The sequence below is a fragment of the Ophidiomyces ophidiicola genome (assembly GCF_022830035.1).
Source record: "Ophidiomyces ophidiicola strain CBS 122913 chromosome Unknown scaffold_6, whole genome shotgun sequence".
NCBI lineage: Eukaryota > Fungi > Ascomycota > Eurotiomycetes > Onygenales > Onygenaceae > Ophidiomyces > Ophidiomyces ophidiicola.
In genome coordinates, this window is record NW_026054646.1 from 414,011 (window position 1) to 433,665 (window position 19,655).

The 19,655-nt window shown below is 51.5% G+C and overlaps 4 protein-coding genes across 4 annotated transcripts; 2 read left to right on the plus strand and 2 right to left on the minus strand.

Annotated features, from left to right (window-relative positions):
- Positions 1–1,091: 1,091 nt before the first annotated feature.
- MKK1 (Protein kinase C signaling pathway involved MAPKK protein) lies at positions 1,092–2,773 on the minus strand (the record flags this gene model as incomplete). The annotated part of the gene is made up of 4 exons (XM_049251374.1): positions 1,092–1,221; positions 1,293–1,662; positions 1,727–2,018; positions 2,075–2,773. The coding sequence occupies 4 exons, from the start codon at positions 2,771–2,773 to the stop codon at positions 1,092–1,094; spliced, it is 1,491 nt and encodes a 496-aa protein (XP_049109674.1).
- A 3,670-nt stretch (positions 2,774–6,443) lies between these two features.
- On the plus strand, positions 6,444–7,106 carry LOZ57_002300 (uncharacterized protein; the record flags this gene model as incomplete). The annotated part of the gene is made up of 1 exon (XM_049251375.1): positions 6,444–7,106. The coding sequence occupies one exon, from the start codon at positions 6,444–6,446 to the stop codon at positions 7,104–7,106; it is 663 nt and encodes a 220-aa protein (XP_049109675.1).
- A 7,926-nt stretch (positions 7,107–15,032) lies between these two features.
- LOZ57_002301 (uncharacterized protein) lies at positions 15,033–15,809 on the plus strand (the record flags this gene model as incomplete). Its single annotated transcript, XM_049251376.1, has 2 exons — positions 15,033–15,658; positions 15,716–15,809. The coding sequence occupies 2 exons, from the start codon at positions 15,033–15,035 to the stop codon at positions 15,807–15,809; spliced, it is 720 nt and encodes a 239-aa protein (XP_049109676.1).
- Positions 15,810–16,512: 703 nt separating this feature from the next.
- On the minus strand, positions 16,513–18,306 carry LOZ57_002302 (uncharacterized protein; the record flags this gene model as incomplete). Its single annotated transcript, XM_049251377.1, has 4 exons — positions 16,513–17,417; positions 17,465–17,815; positions 17,869–18,168; positions 18,231–18,306. The coding sequence occupies 4 exons, from the start codon at positions 18,304–18,306 to the stop codon at positions 16,513–16,515; spliced, it is 1,632 nt and encodes a 543-aa protein (XP_049109677.1).
- Between the last annotated feature and the right edge of the window lie 1,349 nt (positions 18,307–19,655).

Sequence of the window (19,655 nt, forward strand, 5' to 3'; positions counted from 1 at the left end):
GAAGCATATTTACTGAAGTATGAAGAGGCATTGAATTGGGCAAATGTGGACAATATGTGTGAATAGATTCATGAATCGTTTGCCGCAAAGCAAGGAGTGAGAGTTGTCGTCATCCGTTCAAGGTATGTATCACCCGCCCACAATTACCCCGTATAAACATGCACAGCCCAACGGCGCCGGCCTTGGGGTATTCTCTATATTCATGCAGACTGGAGGCGGTCTGTCGATGGTCAACGAGACGTCAACCTTTCCGAACCAATATACCCCAATAAAACAAGATAGAAAAGAAAAACAAAAGTCAGATCTTCTCCAATTAAATAATCTAGCTACTGAACGGAAGCCTGGAAAGTGGGAAATAAAAAAAAATCAGAATCAAAAGAAATAAGAAAAAAACAAACCCAAGAAAATAAAGGAAAAATTGGGAGGAGAGAAGAGGGAAGAAACAGCACACGAAAAAAAAAGGCGAAAGGGGGGTTTCATGCATTATGTCTCACAACTGCGCCGGACCTTGGCCCTTTCCCAAAAAAAAAAAAAAAAAAAAATGAAATAATGATGCTTTCCACAATGCACCGCAGAAAGAGAGCAGACAATAGGAGCTAGTAATCCAGGAAGATAAACAGAGATGTAAGAACTGTGAACAGAGATAAAAAATAGAAGCAGGATGTATATGTATGTAGTAATCATTTTTGATGTGTTCTTTTGCATTTTCTTTTTTCCAAATTCAAAACCATGATCCAAAATGCGAACACACAAGATGAGCCAGAGAAAAAAACTCCTATCTTTTCTGCTTTGATGTTGTGCAATGAAAAAAAAGAAAAAAAAAATCAACAAAATGAAGATATTATCGGCAGATAGAAGAGAGCCAATCAGAACGGGAGAACAGGCTGCGTATAAAAGTCGAGACATATCCGCTAGGTCGAGAGTATGATGATTGCTTTCGTAGGCGTGGAGAGAAAAAACGTCAACGGCGTCCCAGACGTCCGGACAATAGAAACATGGAGCAAAAGGCGGCCGTATGCAAGAAAAGAAGGAAGGAAGGAAAAGGGGGGGTTAGAGACAGCAAAAGCTCCGAAATTCTGGCGGTTTGAAGCTCAATCTTTCCAATCCCAAACCTGCTTCAAGAAATGCGCCATGTTGACTTTCTTATTTTTCATTTCGACCATCCACGGATGTTCCAGCATCCGCCAAGGCGTTGCTCTCCGGGGGGGTTCTTTCTCCAAGCTAAGAAAAAACGCGCAATTAGCATCTGCACCGAAGATGAAGTAGACTTGATAGAGACAATGACCACTCACCAGCATTCAATAAAGTACTTGAAATTATCACTCCAATAGATGCCATTCTGCGGCTCATCTTTCAGCTTCGGAATGGGCTGGCGCACGATATACGTCAGGAGGTCGATCAGGCCGGCTCGCGGCTGCATCACGGTTCCGTCTGCTGGGAAGGGGAAGCGGTGTTGAGCAGTCTCGAGCAGGGTGACGCCCAGAGACCAGACGTCGGAGGTGATGGTGTAGGACTGGCCCGTGATCCGCTCGGGGGCCATGTAGTACGACGTGCCAATGAAGGTGTTCGCGTCGCCCTTGGTTCCGAATTCGCCGCTGACGCCGAAATCGCAGAGCTTGACTTGTCCGGTTCGGCAGAGGAGGATATTGGATGGTTTGATATCTGTATGAAGCATTAGTATGGCCGTAGTACCCACCACAGTAGCAGCGAGAAGGAGAGCATATACCTCTGTGGATAATTTTACGGCCATGCAAATACGTCAAGCCATTTAATACACCCTCGGCAACCTTGCCCAGCACTTTTTCGCCCGTTCGACCACCCAGTTTCTTGACCTCTTTATAAACACTGTCAAGACTGCCGCCCTCGCAAAACTCCATGGCAATTGATATCGTGCTTGAAGACCGATCCATAAACGCCCCATAATATCGACAAATATGCTCCGAAGCGCAGTCTTTATTGAAATTAAGCTCGCGAAATATCTGTTTTTTGACATCAGGATTGGGATCCGTAGTAATGACCTAAACGGGGGGAAGTCAGCAAAACAAGTGGCGTTGCAACAAAACGGGACGCGCACCTTTAAAGCAAAAACCGTCTTTCCGCCCTTCAGCACACAGCGGGTGACGGCACCACCGGCTCCTTCACCCAGACTGTCGAGCTCCACGATCTTGCCCTGCTCGCTGGCAGCGGTCCATTTTTCATCATCCAGGTCCTCCACATCCAGCGGGCGGCCCAGCCCCTGGCTCAGCTGGTCCAGATCCGGTAAGATGCCGTTCATGCTATTGTCCCGTTCCATGGATATGCCGCCGTCGCGGTCAGAGTAGACGGAGCTGATGGCGGACGAGGGATCGCGGGTGTTGCCGAGCGGATCGCGCATGCCCATGGCGAACGAGAGGGTGGAAAACGACGAGGAGGCGGCGGAGGCCGGCCCGCTGTTCTTGCCATCGTGGGTGGTGGTGGTGAAACTGCCGGAGCGAGAATGCGTGGTGAGGTCGTTGGCGGAGGCATTGTGGTAGGGCTGCTGCATGGGCCGGCCGTTGTAGTAGGCGGCGTCTTCGTGCGGGATGGTGCCGCGGCTGCCCATGGGGGTCGCGATTCGCAGCTCGGGCGGCAAGCGGCGGGCGGGGAGGGGCTGGGCTTGGGGGTCCTCTGGCTGCGCGGCGGCGACCTGGTTGACGGGGCGGGCATTCGGCGAGGGCGGGATGCCGACGGTGAGCTTGGGGGGTCTGCGGTTGCCCGGCGTGGGGATCTTGAGTAGGGGGGCGGGCGAGGTCATTTTCTGGCGACGGGGGCGGTCCGTGGACGCGCTGCAACGGAGAAGCGACAGGCGACGTAGGGGGAAGAAGGTGTTGTTGTGGGCGAGGGAGAAAAAAAGGATGACGATTCGATCAGCGGATCTGAAACTTCACGACTGCAACCCCCACCAATGGCGGCAAGCCGAAGTGTAGGATTCGACGATGCCGGGCACGAAACGCGGTTGGGTCGAGCGAAGACAGGCAGGCGGGTAGGCGGGTAGGCAGCGAGGCGAGCAGCGCAGGACGACGAAAGGGATAGGAAGAGAATGAGATCAGGGAGCGGCAGTTCAAAGAGCAGGACGAGGCAGTTCACTAGTTAAAAGAAGACGACGACCAGAAGCGCCGACAGCCAGCAAACACGTCGTCGGCCGCCCAGACCCAGCGCGAGCGATTGGCAAACCGGCCGAAGCTACACAGGCGCGCCACGAACGGGTTCGCCGAGACGCACTCAGCAACGACGGGCGGGCGCAGCAGCAGTAGTATCAGTATCAGTATCAGTATCAGTACGGGCAGAGCAGAGCAGAGCAGAGCCGGGCGGAGAGAGCGTGGGAAGAGGGAACAGCAACAGCAGCAGCGGTTAGTTATAAGGAGCGAAGGGGGGCGCTTCGCAGCAGAAACGCCAATAGTCAATGCGCGGCGGGTGGGCCGTGGGCTGGCTTGGTTAGTTAGTTAGTGAGTTAGCTTGCTGGTCGGGGGCGGCGGGCGGCGGTGAAGCGCCGACAGCAGGAAGTAGACAGCAGTATTGGAGTAGTAGAGAGCTGGGGATCGGGTAGCAAGACAGACAGACTGGCAGACTGACTGACAGAGAAGATGCCGTTGTCGACAGAGGCTGGCGTGAAGCTTGATGTCATCGTCGCGCAGGCTGGTATAAATAAATAACAAGACGACGCAAAGGAAGACAGGAAGAGGAGAGACATACATACATCCATCCCTCCATCCTCCATCCCTCCAGCCTCCAGCCCAGCCGCGCTGCGTCCGTCTCTGGCTCGCTCGCTCGCTCGCCCGCACGGTCTCGTTGGGGGCCGCCGCTGAGGGCGCAATGGGGTCCAGCCTCGGGCCCGCGCAGCAGCAGCAGCAGCTTCGTCACGACTGAAGACTTACCCGTTCGCTGTCCGTGTGTCTGGCTGGCAGTCAGCCTGTCTGTCTGTCTCGCTGTCGGTCTGGCAGCCTTTGCCAGAGAGCCGCGAGGGGCCGTAAAGGCGCAGCCCCCTCCCGCCCCGCCGCCCGCCCGCAACTCTCGCGCAGGGCTAAACTTAGCAACAAGAACAAGACCAGCGCAGGCACCGCAGATACGAAGCACCACCACCACCACCGCCGCCGCCGCCGCCGCCGCCGTTTCCAACTTAAGTCCTGCCCGTCAAGCACCAGCTACAGCCAAGCAAAGCAAAAGCAAAGCAAGCAAGCAAGCAAGCAAGACGCCGTTCGCCAGTCAGCGCCCCTCCAACCTGGACAGCCCCCCACTCCCTCTCACTCTCTCTCTCTCTCCCTGCGCGCATCACCCGCGACAAGAATAGATCTGCTGCACATGCCAGGCCGCAGTCCGTGTGCGCCTGGCCCCTCCCATCCCTCCCTCTCTCGCTCGCTTGCTCAGATACGACTATTCTCCAGACCCAGACAAAAACTAACTACTTCCCTAACCCACTGCTGATCTCCGGCATTCCTCGTTTCCTCGCCTAGCCCTGCCTGCTGCCGGCCCGGACAATGCTGCAGGAACAGCCTGTCCTCTCCACGTCGGGCAAAAAAAAACGGGGGTGGAAAGGGCCGCGCGCCCCCCCCCCCCCATGCCCCCGTAACCTGTGCCCTGTCTCGTCGTGTATCTGCGCGCTCGACAGCTTATCGTGCATGGCCAACCTGGGCAGCGCCCTCGCCTGAAGATCACCCGTCATTGTGTGCGTGTGTGTGTGTGAGTGTCCGGCTCGCCTGTTTTGAAACTGCATGGGAGGGAGAAGAGAAGAAGGGGCCGGATGATAAGGCTGGCTGGCTGCCCCCATAAATACAAGCTAACCACCCGACCGCGACCGATTGCTGTTTGAAGTAATTTCTGTCGGCCCTGGCTCCGCATCGCAGCCCATCGTCGATCTGGAGGAGGAGCGGCCGATCTGTCGGAATGGCTTCGTCGAGAGTACTTGTACCACGGCTCCCCCACGACATGACAACGGCCAGGTAAGTCAGGTCAACCCGCTCTCCTGCTCCCCTCGCAGCCCGTTGTGGCCCGCCCGCCCGGCAGCCCGTCCAAGCGTGCCTAGATCCAGGGTGCCTGGCAGCCGTCACACACTGACCACCTTGCTCCTGCATTGCCTGACTCGTGGCCCAGCGCTGCCTGTGAGTTACTCCGGAGTATTCACGCCGTGAGTCCGTGCCCGCGACGTCAGACCCCGTGATTTATGCAAACAAAACAAACGCATTACCCAGTATGCCCCCTCTGCCCTGCCAAGACGCCCTACCGTGCCTGCCCCAAATACCCCCTCCACGCCCTATTACCCGCCAGAGGACGACGAGCGTCTCCGCGGACCCTGCCCCAGTAGTACTACTAGTAGTAGTAGTGTGGCCGACACAACCGTGGCGTCACCGTGTCCGCGCCGGGCCCGGCTCGCGGCGCTCAGCGATCGGACGATTCACACGCTCGCCATTTGCAACCCAATCGGGCGTGCGCCCGCGGGCCGGGAAGAACCGGGGCGGACTTAGCGCCGCGTGCCTGACCCGGCCCGCCGTTTTTTTGTACGCCTGCAGAGACGGGGGGTATGTGTGTGTCGACAGCGACCAAGACACCGACACTGCTGGTTAGTTCGTAGAGAACTAACCGCTGCTTCATCCTGGATCTCCTGTCTGTATAAACTCGATTCAGCGCGGGGCCAATCGCCGCGCGCCTTTTTCAAAGCACCCGCCACCAGCCAAGCTCGTCCTCCGCCCCGGCAATAACTTAATCCCTGGCAGCTCGCTCAAACTACGAATACCTGGCGTGCTCGACCAAGGCATTGTTCCCCTAACTAACTAACTGCTGGCAAATGGCCGTGCGCGCAATGATAATATTACCGCGCTGTTTGGCTTCGGCAGTGGGCCCACTATGGCTTAAGGGCCTTGCCCGGCCCTACCCCCCCGTTCTCTCGCGTGCTGTCTCGCCGGCAAGCTTTTCTCCCGCCTGGCGGAGCGGCTCTCTCTCTCTGGAGTTGATCTCCGCGGAGCCCCAGGCTGGTTTTTTTGCCTTTGTTCCCTTCACTTCCTCCCTTTTTTTTTTTTCGGCGTCAGCTGGGTCGTTTCGGGATGTTACGAGACGTCCTCCCGTTCGCTCCGCCCGCCGCCGCACGGCAAATTCAGGCACAAGAAACCTGTGCGCGCCTCTCCGCGGGGGGGCTGTAGTTAGCTAACTAGCTAGCTATGACGTGGCGTGTTCCCCCTTGCGCTCGTGTAGTAGTAGTATATAAACGCCTGCGTGGAGGTCGGATGCCTGGGCTTTTCTGTCTTCCAATCCTTCCATCACCAACAGCTTGCCCTCACACACAGCGCAAATCTCTATAATTACACAATCGTCTTCAAGTACTGACAGACTTCTATCCCTTGTGTGCGCCTGAGCATATGTTCTCCTTCTTCTCCTCCAAGCCGCAACCCACCCCCACCACCCCCGCCCCCGCTCCCGCTGCCACCGCCGCCAACATGACCGCCCCCGAGCGCCCTCCCATTCAGCACATCGAGGAGTCCTCCCTCCAAGACGTCGCCGGGCGCGTGGCCTACCTGAAAGCCTTCCTGCACTTCACCGACGACGACGGCGCGGCGCTGAACGCCGCCACCCCCATACTCGCGCCCGCCATCCCCGCGGTGCTCGACACCATCTACACGAACCTGATCTCATTCGACGTGACAGCCAAGGCGTTCATGCCGCGACAGCCCGAGCAGGACGAGCACGACCCGGCGGCGGCGACGCTCGAGCAGCTGTCGCTCACGCACCCCAACATCCTGCACCGCAAGGACTTCCTCAAGCTGTACCTGGTCAAGCTGGTCAGCAACACCGACTGGTCGGCCGGCAGCAAGTTCTGGGAGTACCTCGACAAGGTCGGGCTGATGCACACGGGCGAGCCGGGCTTCAAGCACCGCGCGCGCCGCCCGCAGCTGCGCGTCGAGCTGATGCACTGCAGCGCGCTGCTGGGCTTTGTCGAGGATATCGTCGTGACCGCCGTGCTGGGCGCCGAGGAGATCGATCTGCCCACCAAGACCAAGGTGATCCGCGCGTTTAATAAGTTGCTCTGGATCCAGAATGATCTGTTCCTCAAGCATTATACGCCCGAGCCGTGGAGCGCGCAGAAAGAGGCTGCGGAGTAAATCGACTGTACGAAAAACAATAATAAATAAACGACTTGAGATGACAGACGGGCGAATACCACTACTCTGGAGTTCCGGCTGCTACGGGTGATATGCTTCTTTTGTTCTTGCTGTGTTTCCGTGTCTATTCCTTTTTTTCTGTCTGGTTGTCAGCGGCCGGAGTTCAGTCGGAGCTTGGTGGAGAGCCGAGTTAGTTAGTTAGTTAGATCTCCGGTGGAAAACAAAAAACACAACGCTCTGTTGACGCGATAAACGCGATTTAGAGTTGAGTTCTGTAGTTAGTCTTAGTTGGCGAGTTAGTTAGCTTAATGACTTCAATCGTCAAGTCCTTTCTTCTAAACAGACCTTACTTCCCCAATCCCTCAAAAAAAACCCCGATAGCTACTCCCCTAAGCGCCATTATTAGCCAGCCCTCCACAGCCGCCCTCACCGGGCATCTAACCGGCTAACTAGCCGCGCCACCCGCCAGACCCGGGATCCCCCTCGGCGCGACGCCGTGGCACATCGATCCAGCTCTCCGGAGCCGCCCGTTTTCCCATCGGCTGCACGTCACTTGTTGCAGCTCCCGTTCCTGGCGAGCACTAGCCAACGCCTGCGTCGTTGATTGTTTGCGCCAGTCGACTCAGCCGGTAGTTAGTTAACTACCTCGTGGTACTGGTGGTCGTGGTGGTGGTGGTGGGAACAGCCACCCATAGTCGCGATTGGTATCAGGTGGCAGCGGCGGCGTCATAGGTTAACTAGTCACCACCCGCAGCGCTGCTGAGACAAATGCGCTGCCGGCACCGGCATGCGAGTTGGGTAGCGAGGGCGATCAGGGCCCAGTGTACTCCGGACAGATGTGTTTTTTTTTTCCCCCAACAAAAAGCCACATCTGTCGTATAGCAGAGAAGACCAATTCGGATCAGACCAGCTGACACGGCAGGGGAAAAAGAAACACGTTGCGATGCTCAGGTGGGTGGCAAAGAGCGATAACGACCGACGCTACCAGGAATGGACTGCTGGCTATTCTAGTTAGCCTCCAACAGCGGCCAGCAATGTTGAGTCATAGTCAGGCCCCAAAACCCCGGAAATTACTGCAGATGATGTGTTCGTACTTTACTCCATTCGTTCATGCATCGTCTCAGCTTCGCCACGCCGGAGCATTTCCCATTATCTGCTTTGCCGTGAAACGAGCCAATCTTGTTCCTGAAGAAAAAAAAAAAACAAACAAACATGGGTCCGACCCGTCCGAGAGACCCTGTCTGGATGAGGAAAAGCGTTGAATAAAATGTGTTGGCTCTGATCATCCAAGCCGCACAGCATGCAGCTCTGCCCGACACGTTGCAGGGCCGCAGTGGGCCGGGAAAGCACCGGCAAAACCTGTCAGGCCCGTAGTTAGTCAGTGTGCGCCGCGGCGGCCGAGAGAGAGGGGGAAGTCGGCTCCAAGCAGCCACACGGCTATCAAAGCAACCACGCGAATGGACGCCTGAATCTGCGCACCGTCCAGAACGACAGGTGTTGAGAAACATTCTTACGTCAGTGGTGCCTCGCTCACCGCCTCGAGTCCAACGGGATTTCGGGTTTGCGTTGCGGCCCTGGAAGGGGGGAGATGCTTTCGGAAGCGCATTACAGACTGGCCTGGATTACAACTGACAGGAACACCTAGTGACAAGTGACTACTATTTGCTTTTGGTCCAAAAAAAGAATTGACGGTGTGGCTTGAGAAGAGTCTAGAGTTGTTTCCCTAGCCTCCTACAGAGACTCTGACTTACATGTTTTGATTGATAACTACTTTTGATATGATTGCAGGGCAGCCACCTCATTGGGTAGTTTGAATATTCTGGACCCTTGAAACAAAACACATCCTTGCATGCATAATAGATGACGCATTAAGTTCAAACTATTGTCTTTGTGTTACTGCTGCTAAATTATCTGAAGAACTGAGACAAAATTCAAAAACAAGAAAAAAAAAAAGAAAGAAAGATAGAGAGAGAGACAGAAAGACAGAGAGATAAGAGCCATTCTAAGCCAAATTCGCCGGCGTCATTGTCTTGAACAGCCCAGGGGTGTCGGTACCCTACTTCTTAAGATGCATAGACTCGATATGCTTCTTCATATTGTCTTTCCTGTTGAAGACGCTGCGACATTCCGGGATTGGGCATACAAAGGACTTGGGAGAAACATGAAGATGTTCAATGTGCCGACCGACATCTGCCGGCCGCTGGAACGTTCCTGTGTATTGGCAGGCCATCCATTTGCATCGATATTCCGCGGAGCCACGGGGTCCTCTGTTCCCAATAGATGATTAATAAAAGTAGAGTCATGTCAAGGTTGAACATACCCTAGCTGGCTCGGAGCAGCCGCTTCCTTAACATGAATGCCTTTAATGTGACGCATCAAATCCGTCTTATTCTGGAAATTCACCATACACCCCTCCCACAGGCAGGGATAAAAATCTAGCGATTCGGTAAGGCTAAAGTCACCGATAAAACCATCTCCTCCCTAAAATCGATCAATATAGTGTCAGCTTTTGGGACAGAAAGTAGGAAGTGGAGGATAGTATGTACGTTGATATTGGCAAATAGATGGGAGTTGAAATCCATTATAGCCAAGTAACTGTGAGGGTATAAATGAATAAGAGTGGAGATACCAAATAGTATTTACTTGCAGGACAAGTGATATTGTAGCTGTAGAAAGCTACTGAAGAAGATAGACTCGAGTTCCAGTAGAAGCTAGATTCCGTGTAGAGCATGGAGAAGGGAAACCATGGCGGAGGCCTGGTTAAATAGGGTTGAGCGAGGCAGTCTCAACATTCAAGAGACGTCCTGCTGATAGGGGTCTTCTCTGCGAGAGGGCGTATAGGCGCTGAGGCGACGCCTACACGCCTATTGCCCTGGCCAAGAGGAGGGAAAACAGAACACCGAATACATAACGATTGATTGGGCGGTAACAAGGACTCTTGACGAGGCCACACAGAAGGGATGATCAGAGCCCTCAGAGCAAAACCCGCCCAAGAATACACTAGTTATCCATCGGAACTTACATATGCAGACGTCAGGTGTGCGCTGATGGCCCTGAGCCCGGTCGATTTTAACCAATTAGTGAGTTGGCTTCCCCAAGTATCACCTCCCATTCGTTATTCTTCCGCTTCACAATTTATCGGCGTGGAGATATGGTTGAGATTTCTGAGGGCAACAGCCAGGTCCAGATCTCAGGGAGATCGCCTTGCATGTTGAGCGGTGCAGGGGTACAACAGGAACATGTTTTTCCGGCCCTTTCACACGCAACATGGTCAGCCAGTGCCTCGACTCTGAAACCCGTTTTGGAAGGGCCATCCTCAAGTCACAAGCATCTTCGTGCTTCCCCCGAGGGCGCGGTGTGCGGATTAATTCACCCGAGTGGAAAAGTATAAACCGATGGTGTTGTCACCAAATGAAGGAAGCAGAAAAAAAAATCACCTCTCGAGCAGCCCTAGCTTGTGGCGTACATCCCTGTCGGAAGTCGAAGCTGCTCCGACTCTCTAGTAGTTATTAGCACAACAAGCGTTTTAGCCCGTATTCGTCGATGGACAACAAGGGACCTCCCCATGCCATTGAATTCCATGAAATCCCTATAGCATGGAGTGAAATAGGTCGTTTTGTCTTGGATACTAACTGCGATGTTTTGGGGAAATGATTGTCTCGCGTTTCTCTCAAGTCGTGTTTAACCCCCAGTGTCTTCAGGACCCAAAATACGAGCCACGATATTTAAAAGGCTGTGTTTGTTCAGTAACTAGCTCAAGACGACGACTTGTCCAATGGAGGAGCTTTTCCAGACGCCTCAACAGGCTACGTTAGCCGTCGATCTCACCACCCGCCCACTCGTTCTCCGTTGTGGGCCTTGATCATCTCAGAGGCTAGGCTGCAAACTCGCGTCAAATTCCGGATGGCTCCACCGCGCCCTAATAATTATAAGAGCGCCAGGCCATGAGGCCAATCTTGATACCACGCCCACTGTATTCATCTGTAATAGCTCCAGCTATTCACCGCACGGTATCTCCTTATCATCGTGCGAGGCAACTGGGGAGGCGCTGTGGAGGGCGCATCTGGTAAAGATACAGCAAAGAGTATCTGGGGCTCATTCAGAAGATTGAAGATTCTGTTCCATGGCCCAAACACCGAAATAACTGATCGGCGCGTGCCTTATAAGGCAAGACTAGGGCGTGGACACTGTACGCATATTCAATTGCGTATTTTTAGCCACAATTAAGCCCTTATCAAGTTGTTGCACGGATCAATTGCCCATCATGAATGGCTGAAAGTTGCATAGCGAAAATTGCCCAACGTGCTGTATTCCTTTTTCTTGTTTTCAATGGCTAACAATTTAATCACTGACTAAGCGGGAGTGGCGAGTGTCCCATCATGACATATCTTCGTTGGAAGTATGTCCCATTTGAGGCGAGCGGTATAGAAAAGTCTTTTCTTTCCAGACAGCGAGAAGACGGCTCCCACGGCTACTTTCCAAGATGAGATGCAGTATAACATCATCAGCTGTTAGTTATCCGGTACTGACTCTGCTCCGTCAACAATTGGGCTTTATTTCTCAAGTCCACACTTTCACACCACTGGAACTCCGAACATGCATACCCCTTTGTCAGGAGATGTCTATAATCCGGATGTTCCAAGATTTCTTATGATTCAAATGAGGAGAGAAGGCATGCGTGTGCAGTCGGCAGCCGGCAGCTTAACGCTTTGGAAACGCGACTGTATTCTTTATCCAGGAGAGAGAAGGCTGATAAAGCAGACGTGGACTGCCATGGTGAATACTCGACGAACCAACCAACAATCATGGTATTTTGCATCACAGGCAGAGGAGCAGGATCTGGCTTCACGAGAGAAAGGGGGTGTCAGGAGTCCAATCAGATGCAAAATGGAGGTAACTACCTGCTCGGCCACAGAAAGGCAGCAATGATCAGTGTTATTTGTTCAATCCTCTTCCACATGAAGATTGCTACACCAGCATCCTTACTAGAACAGCTTCGGGCCAGCAATCGCGGTTCATCGATCGGTTTAGGGTGTAAGACCAGTGTTCAGTTGCATCCCTGCATAATCCCTAACAAGCGCTTTAAACGAACCATAGCATGTCGTTTGCAGGTCTGTTACACGCGACGGTTGTGGCGATTCGGTTGCCAAGTAGCGGTCAAGTAGTTGACTTGGGTGGCTTGTTTCAGACAATTTTGCTTGGAGAATTGACAGATGTCGCTTCTTTTTCTGTGTGAACCTAGAGTGTGGGTCGTTTATGATCCCTGACAACAGATGGGGAATACTTGGGATGCTTATATGATTGGAATAACTAATTATGCAAAGCCACATATGTAGAGAAACGTGTTTCTGTGGAATACTCTAAACTACTTGGATTATTATGTATCTGTCTGCACAACGGCCTGTCACATAAGGCTCAAAATTCCGAAAATGTCCTTGCACAACACTCTGGCAATCCATACACATCAACACCCCACAAAGATACCTTTACTTCGCATGCCAACCACAAAAAGAAGCAGGGCAAGTTGCATTTTACATTAACACACTTATTGTCATCGTCCTCAACCGTCAATTTTAGGGAACTGGAAATCAACAGTCCACACCCTTTAGTTCGCAACTCAACCTGCATTGTGGCAGAACCACTTGTAGGCGCCGACGCATCCGAGAGCCCAACATGGGCATGATGTGTAACTCGGATCGTTGAATTTATAGATTGTCAAAAGTTTTTAGGCGCCGTAGCTAGTGTGTTGCCTGCCACGTGTAAACAGGGGGGAGGAGGTTGCGATCCTTTAGAAGGGCGTTTTGAGGTCTAAATAAGATCAGAAAAACCGTTCGCCATTCTAATTGCAGCATACCTGTTGCACCTGAGTTGCCGCATGCAAGTGTCAGGTCTGTACCATTTGGTACTATTGTTAAATATTAGAACCATGCCAGATGACTATTGACCCAGCCTGTGCATTGTGCTGCATCAGGGTTTAAATACGGTCTGAATCATAAATTAGGAACTTCGAGCAGGCAATCATCCCCAACGGGCAAAACAACAGACCTCTGTCCATACTGGACCGCGTTTCATATCATCAATAGTAGGTTGTGACTTGACAACCTCTCCATTATAAAGCCAGGTGGTAACACCCTTGGCGGATCCAGCCAGTTCACCGTTTTCATAAAGCTGTATGAGCCTGGTGAGGTTGGCTTTCTGAAACTGCCAGTGGTCATCTGAGAGCAGCTGCCTGAGTCTGTTAATCCGTCTCTGCGGGTCTGGTGCATATGGGATATGACTAGAGAATTTGGGCTGGGGGTTCGCCATGATGTAGAAAGATGATTCTGTTCTGCTCTGGAAGTTGGGATTAGCAGGGGGTCTCTGAAGGTGTTATTGAGGTGGTGGACTCACAATCCCTTTTCTGGGTTTATAAGTTGTTGAAAGCTATCAAAGAGTGAATAGGGGCAGAGCAATGAATACAAAGGAGGGCTGAACAGAACAGTGATGGAATATTAAAAGAAGGGAGGGTGTTTGCAGGTTGTATTGATGGAAGTGAGGTTGGTCCTCGAGTGAAAGCGAGTGGTTTGGGGCAGCGAGAGGTTCATAATCAAGAGGGAGCGCGGAGTGTGTCCGAAATCTGCGGTGTCGGTCCATGATAATAAATACGGCGTGACGCGTACTTCCGATCAGCATCTGAAACGCCTTTGTTGGCTGGTTACATAAGCACAGCCGATCCTGGCTGCTGGAAACCAGGGAACGTTATTATTCACATCGCACAGGAACACGGAAGCCCTGAGAACGAGAAACAATTCTGGGTTATTATCATTTTTTGTCTCCGTGGGCGGAGCGTTTCTCGATGCTATCCACTCAGCAGACATGCCTAGGCCGCACGTTTCATCCGCGAGGGATATTGCCGGCCCCGCGCAAGGACAAGGGCACCGGGAAAACTACACCTCCACAAGGGGATCAAAGGCGAGAATGACTTGTTGGCCGGGGCCAGGCGCCAATAATGCATAGCCCTCACAGATGCCAATATCGAAGCAACAAATAAAAAGAGAATACGGGGTGTCATTGGCCGCAGCCGACGCAAAGATCCTGTCTTCTGGCCTGCCAATCAAGACAAGAAAACGGGGTTCCTGCAGGTGCGATCGTGGTGCCAATTATTATTATACTTAACTGCAAGAAGCTTGTCGCAGCCAGCGGCTGCGGCCGTGGAACTCGAAATATCGCGGTCTCCGACGTTGTGTCAATTCAATAGTCCGCTCCGGTCGCAGATCGGCGGTGATACGAGGGCCAGGAGACTGCGTCAACAATTAAACCTGATGACGCTGAGACGGCTTGCTGGCCGAACACTACTGTTGGCACTTGGGTTTTTTGTTTTTTGGCGCAGAGGTAACTAAATGCCGCAGCGGCTGGAGGCCTGGTGTTTTGAACCGCGAGCATCAACGGGCGAACTCTGGTGAGCTTAGCGGCGCAACTGGCTCCACCGCGACTGGCTGTGGCGGCGAATCATCGCACACAAGCACCGCCGCCGGGCAGGGGCCCCCTGAGCGATGCGCGGGACGGCGGGTTTGTTTGTGCGGTGGCGCCCCAAAACAGCCCCCCGGCGTTCCAGGGGCCCCTCACTCCAGGCATGCCGACCGCCGGTCCCCCGTCTCTATACCCCCTCTTCCCGAGTAATGCCCCTTATTGGGTCAGGGGCATGATCTCCTGTGCAATCTCCCCTCTGCTACAAAAGTTGCTGGCCGTCCCCATGGCGTTTATGTTTCCTCTTCTCTTCTCCATCAGCCACTACTATACCGATCTTCCCAAGCAACCGCTTGCTGTCTCTCCTTTTCGACTTCGGTCGCCCACATTCTTTTAATATCAGACTAATACTGTACATTTTCATTCTTTCAACGACACCCACCAATTTTTAACGCCCATTTCTATATAATCCAAGTCAAAATGCGTTTCACTGCTACTTCTGTTGCCCTCTTCGCTGGCGCTGCGCTCGCCATTCCCGCCTACGAGTATGACCAGACTATCTACTCTACCCGCGAGGTCACTATCACTTCTTGTGGCCCTGAAGTCACCGACTGCCCTGGCAAGCACCCCAGCCAGACTGGCCTCCCCACTCCTCCCGTCTCGGCTCCAGTCTCTACTGGCACTGGTGTCGGCCCAGGAAAGCCGAGCGAGACCTCTTACTCTACTGAGTACATCACCGTGACCGACTGTGGACCAGAGGTCAGCGACTGCCCATCTCACTCCACCCGCACCCACATCTCCATTGGCACTGTTATCCCAACTGGTCTTCCCAGCGGTGTCCCATCTCCCAGCAGCAGCGGCAACCCCATCAAGAGCGAGAACCCACCTTACCCAACTGGTGGCAATCCCGGCCCAAGCACCTCCGTGGTCACCTACACCACCTGCATTCCCACTGAGATGACCTCCATCGTTACTCTCTGGCCCACTCCCGCTCCATCCGGCACTCAACCCGGCCAGCCCGGCCAACCTGGATCCACCTGGGTTCCTTCTGGCACCGTCCCCGGAGCTCCCAGCGGCACTGGCGTCCCCCCTCAGCCGTCCTCTACGTAAGTTCACTTATGAATGCTCTTGCTTCGGAACAATAAACTGACAGAACCAATTAGTGGCCCCCCAATCTTTGAGGGTGCTGCCAACACCTTCAGCGGCTCTTTCTTCGCTGTAGGTGTTGCTGCTGTCGTTGCTGTTCTTTTCGCATAGATATCTTCTCCATTGATGATACCCACGATCTGCCCCTTTAATACCCCTGTCGTCATGCTTGTAGAATCAGGACGTTAGGCGTGCTATTGGAGCGTTCAATTTGGGCTTTCTCTCTAAGGCAGGACGGGCCGGGCAGGGTAGAGCAGAACGATGGATACCCTCGGCGTCGGTGGTGGCTAAGATCTCGAGGATACTTTTGCCATCATTTTCTCCTCGTGGCAATGGATTGCTGATTAGGACATATGTTTCCTCCTATTTGTGGATATTTGTATTTCTCAAAAGACAATATTTCGCCCTTACTCACCTAGAAACGGTGGCTTCCTCCAATGCCTCTTTTTTAACTTCATTTCCGGTTGATGTGTTTCTCAACAATGGCGCCTATTTTTCTGTAAACGGTGGAGTTTAGTTAAATGAACACCCCCACAGACACTATACCTAAATAGACAATATGCTAGCCTAATTAAGTGTGATCCACTCCCGTTTCCTTCCAAATTTTCATTCAGGCACAGACTCTGTTTCATACATTGGCTCCGGAGTTGCATGGTGTAAAGTTAAGATGGTGGGTGGTTGAGAGGGACAGTAGTCCTTGTTTGCCATAGCCTAAGTAAGGTGGATAACTATCCGGTTCTATGGAGATGAGAACTATCATGACAGCCTCCAGCTTTCTATTCATCTATCAATCCAACATGACAAAATGCTCAGATCATACTCCTGCCTTGACCGGGAAAGGCCATATGGCTCTGGCCTCTTCTGAAGATTTCTCCCCAGCAACGGTTTGAATGTACATACTCAACAATTTTTCATTCTGCATCCTCTTTTCATTCACATCCAATCCCGGTGCGACCCATCCTTCGGCATCAGTGTCAAGGCATTCTCGCGCAAGAGCCTGAATCTTATACCAACCTTGATACTCAGAGAATTGGCGATCGTGCGTATCGACCTGCTCCTGCGTAAAGGATAAAGGGCATTCTACAGAAAACCCAAGGTCCGACCAATTCTGAAAGAGTTCTATCAAGCATGCACGAAGCGGGAGAACGCCAATTTCGGAGACTTCTCCGCATCGAAGAAATAACTCCCGGAAGACACGGGGTACGTTCATGGCCCTATGCGCCGGTTTATTCTCAAGCAGAGTTGAGATCTCATAAGCCTTTGCCAACTTTACTTGGGACCATTCGCGCATTGCAAGCATCTTGCCATCCTCATCTAGGGTATCGAAATCATCGCGCAGTTTCACCTTAAATATCCCCCTCTCGTAATCGTAGTTCTGTGGGGGTCTGAGGAAGACTGGCCATTGGGCCTGGAGAAATGCAGGGAGAACAGAAATCGACTGGAGGTCGATAAGGGATACTATTCTTGAACACTCATCAGAGGCGACGAAAATGTTTCCCATATGAAGGTCAGTATGCCATATAATAGGCTGGGAGGCTTCCCCTTTTAATAATTCGTTCGAGTCCAGAAGTTCCATTACACTCTCTGTTTCTTGTAAGAGTTCAGTTTGTTCTTTGACATCTCCTTTATAAAAGTGTGTTTGGTTCTGCGGGCCGTTCTTTAATATTCGTAGCATTTCGCGCTTTGCAATAGAAACACCAAGGGTTGAAATTGAATACCCTATGAGTAGTTAGTATATGAACTATCAAAATACCCAGGGGATTCACAAGGTCCTTTATCGAAGTCCAGACTTGGATCCGGATTATATCCCCGATCACAAGAAGGTCCAATACAGAAAGATGGATCAAGTCCATCGAGGGGCTTGTTTGGTTGTTCTATATCCGCTCGCAGATACAGTCCTCCATAAGCAGGGAAATGAATAGCTGATAATTGAGCCTCGATCTGGGTCAAGTTTCTGATTAATTGTAACTGATCAAATTCGGCCATACTACCCCAAACTTGAAACAGTGGAACGCCGGCGGCTTTCTCCATGATGATATATTCTGCACCAACAGCATTCGAGCTGTTCGAACACCATGCAAGAACATGAGGGACAGGGATGCTAGTGTGTTTTCTGACTATTTTATAGGATATTAGCCACTGGGAGTAGAATTATCCCAATATAGCGTACGGTATTCGAGAGCGCCGACTTCGCCAGCTGTCGTTAAGGTGGGAGGGCCAGCAATGTGGCATGGAATTTTTGCTATCACTTCAGATCCATTCTCCTTTTTCATCAAGAAAGCCTTGCCAAAACCTCCTTCTATTTTTTCAATGGCTGCGACCTGACTAGGCTTTCCACCGACTGCTGCAGCAGTATTGCAAAGCTCATCCACATTGAATCGGACGTATCTTCTGTTTAGCTGGTATTCTTCGTTGGCAAGAAAATGGCCATTAGTGTAAGCGAAAAGCTCCTCCTGCGTAATGGATGCACCTATTTGATCAATCAGAAACTGAAAGAAGCTGCCTTTGCACCAAACCCCTTTCCCTACTTACCTCGACATGTTATCGATAAAGAAAATTCAGGTCTGCCATATCGACGTGTAGTAAATTTTCTGAGCGCTCTTAGCATTTGGAGAGCAAGTGTTCAACACATTTAAAAGAAAGAGGTGATCGCAGGAATGCCAGCAGGGAACTCATAAGACACTTAAGGCGGTATGGTGGATAGTTCCACAAGGATCCACTACACCTCAGATCATATCGCAGCTATAAATAAAAATTGCTATCTCAAGGGTGACTACATAAAAGCTAGTTATTTTCTGTGGTTGCTGACAGTGAAATCAAAACCCTTGCTATTTTGAAACAATATTTCCAATAAAAGGGAAGGCATCTTTGCGCTTTGCACAGCCATAGTCCCATAACCTTGGAGTCTTGAATTTTCAAAAGGGTTTTCTGTTGAGAATTGTCTTGAGGCCATCAGGCTCATAATCTCTGGTCGCATACAACGTCAAGAGAATGCACCAAATTATCTAGAATGGGCATGACATATAAAAATTTCTATTACATATTAAATGTCATGTCGATACCAGGCAGCGCGTTATTAAGTCCATGGTATGTGAAAAGGATATGTGTTTTGACTGGCCTCATACCTTTTTTTTAATTCCTAGTTGCTCAAGTGCATGACTACTGCAATCTGGATTGCATGCAAGATACCTACAGAGATTAGTATATTTATAAGTGCAGGTAATGTTATCTCTGACACAGATGACTATCAGATTAAGTAACAGCAACTGTTGAAAAATGATATCCATAATGGGATAGCAGGCCCTCCTGGCGTCAAAGCTGACTCCAGGCTATTTCTTGGAGTAAGGACTTGGATCTGTTGGTTGCGTTCTTGAATTGCGCCTATTAATATCCCCCAGTGCTGTTAAAAGAATGGCGCACATGCTCTTAGTATCATCGATAAATCGGACACTCAGTGACATTTAGGCAAGACTTGTCACAACTTGGCGAACTTTCACCACTTAGAAGGCTTGAGCCTTCCCCAGAAAGCAGGCGGGTGATAGGCTGAGCCTGATAAAATGAGCGGGAGAGCATAATATAAATCATTTTCCCCTCACTGTGGCTGGGAAGCGTTTACCGAGATCATCACCAAGCCTGCAGCTGCTACCAGCGAATACGGGTTGCTTAGATAGTCAACACATAACGCTGCGTCTGACTTGCGAACCACGGTGAAAAGATTTGTATTTGCGACTCAAAAAAAAAAAAATAAAATAAAATAAAATAAAATAAAATAAAATAAAAAATTTGCAATGATAGTATTGCAAGAGTCCGGCTGGATATCTTATGAGTTGCAGAACAATGCTGCGCTGATGGCGAGGAGATTGCTCGCATGATGTTAGGATTCCCCCACAAAACTTCTGCTGAAAAAGGTGGCCCAACGTGAAAGTGGCATATCGGTATATTCAATGTTTATATGAA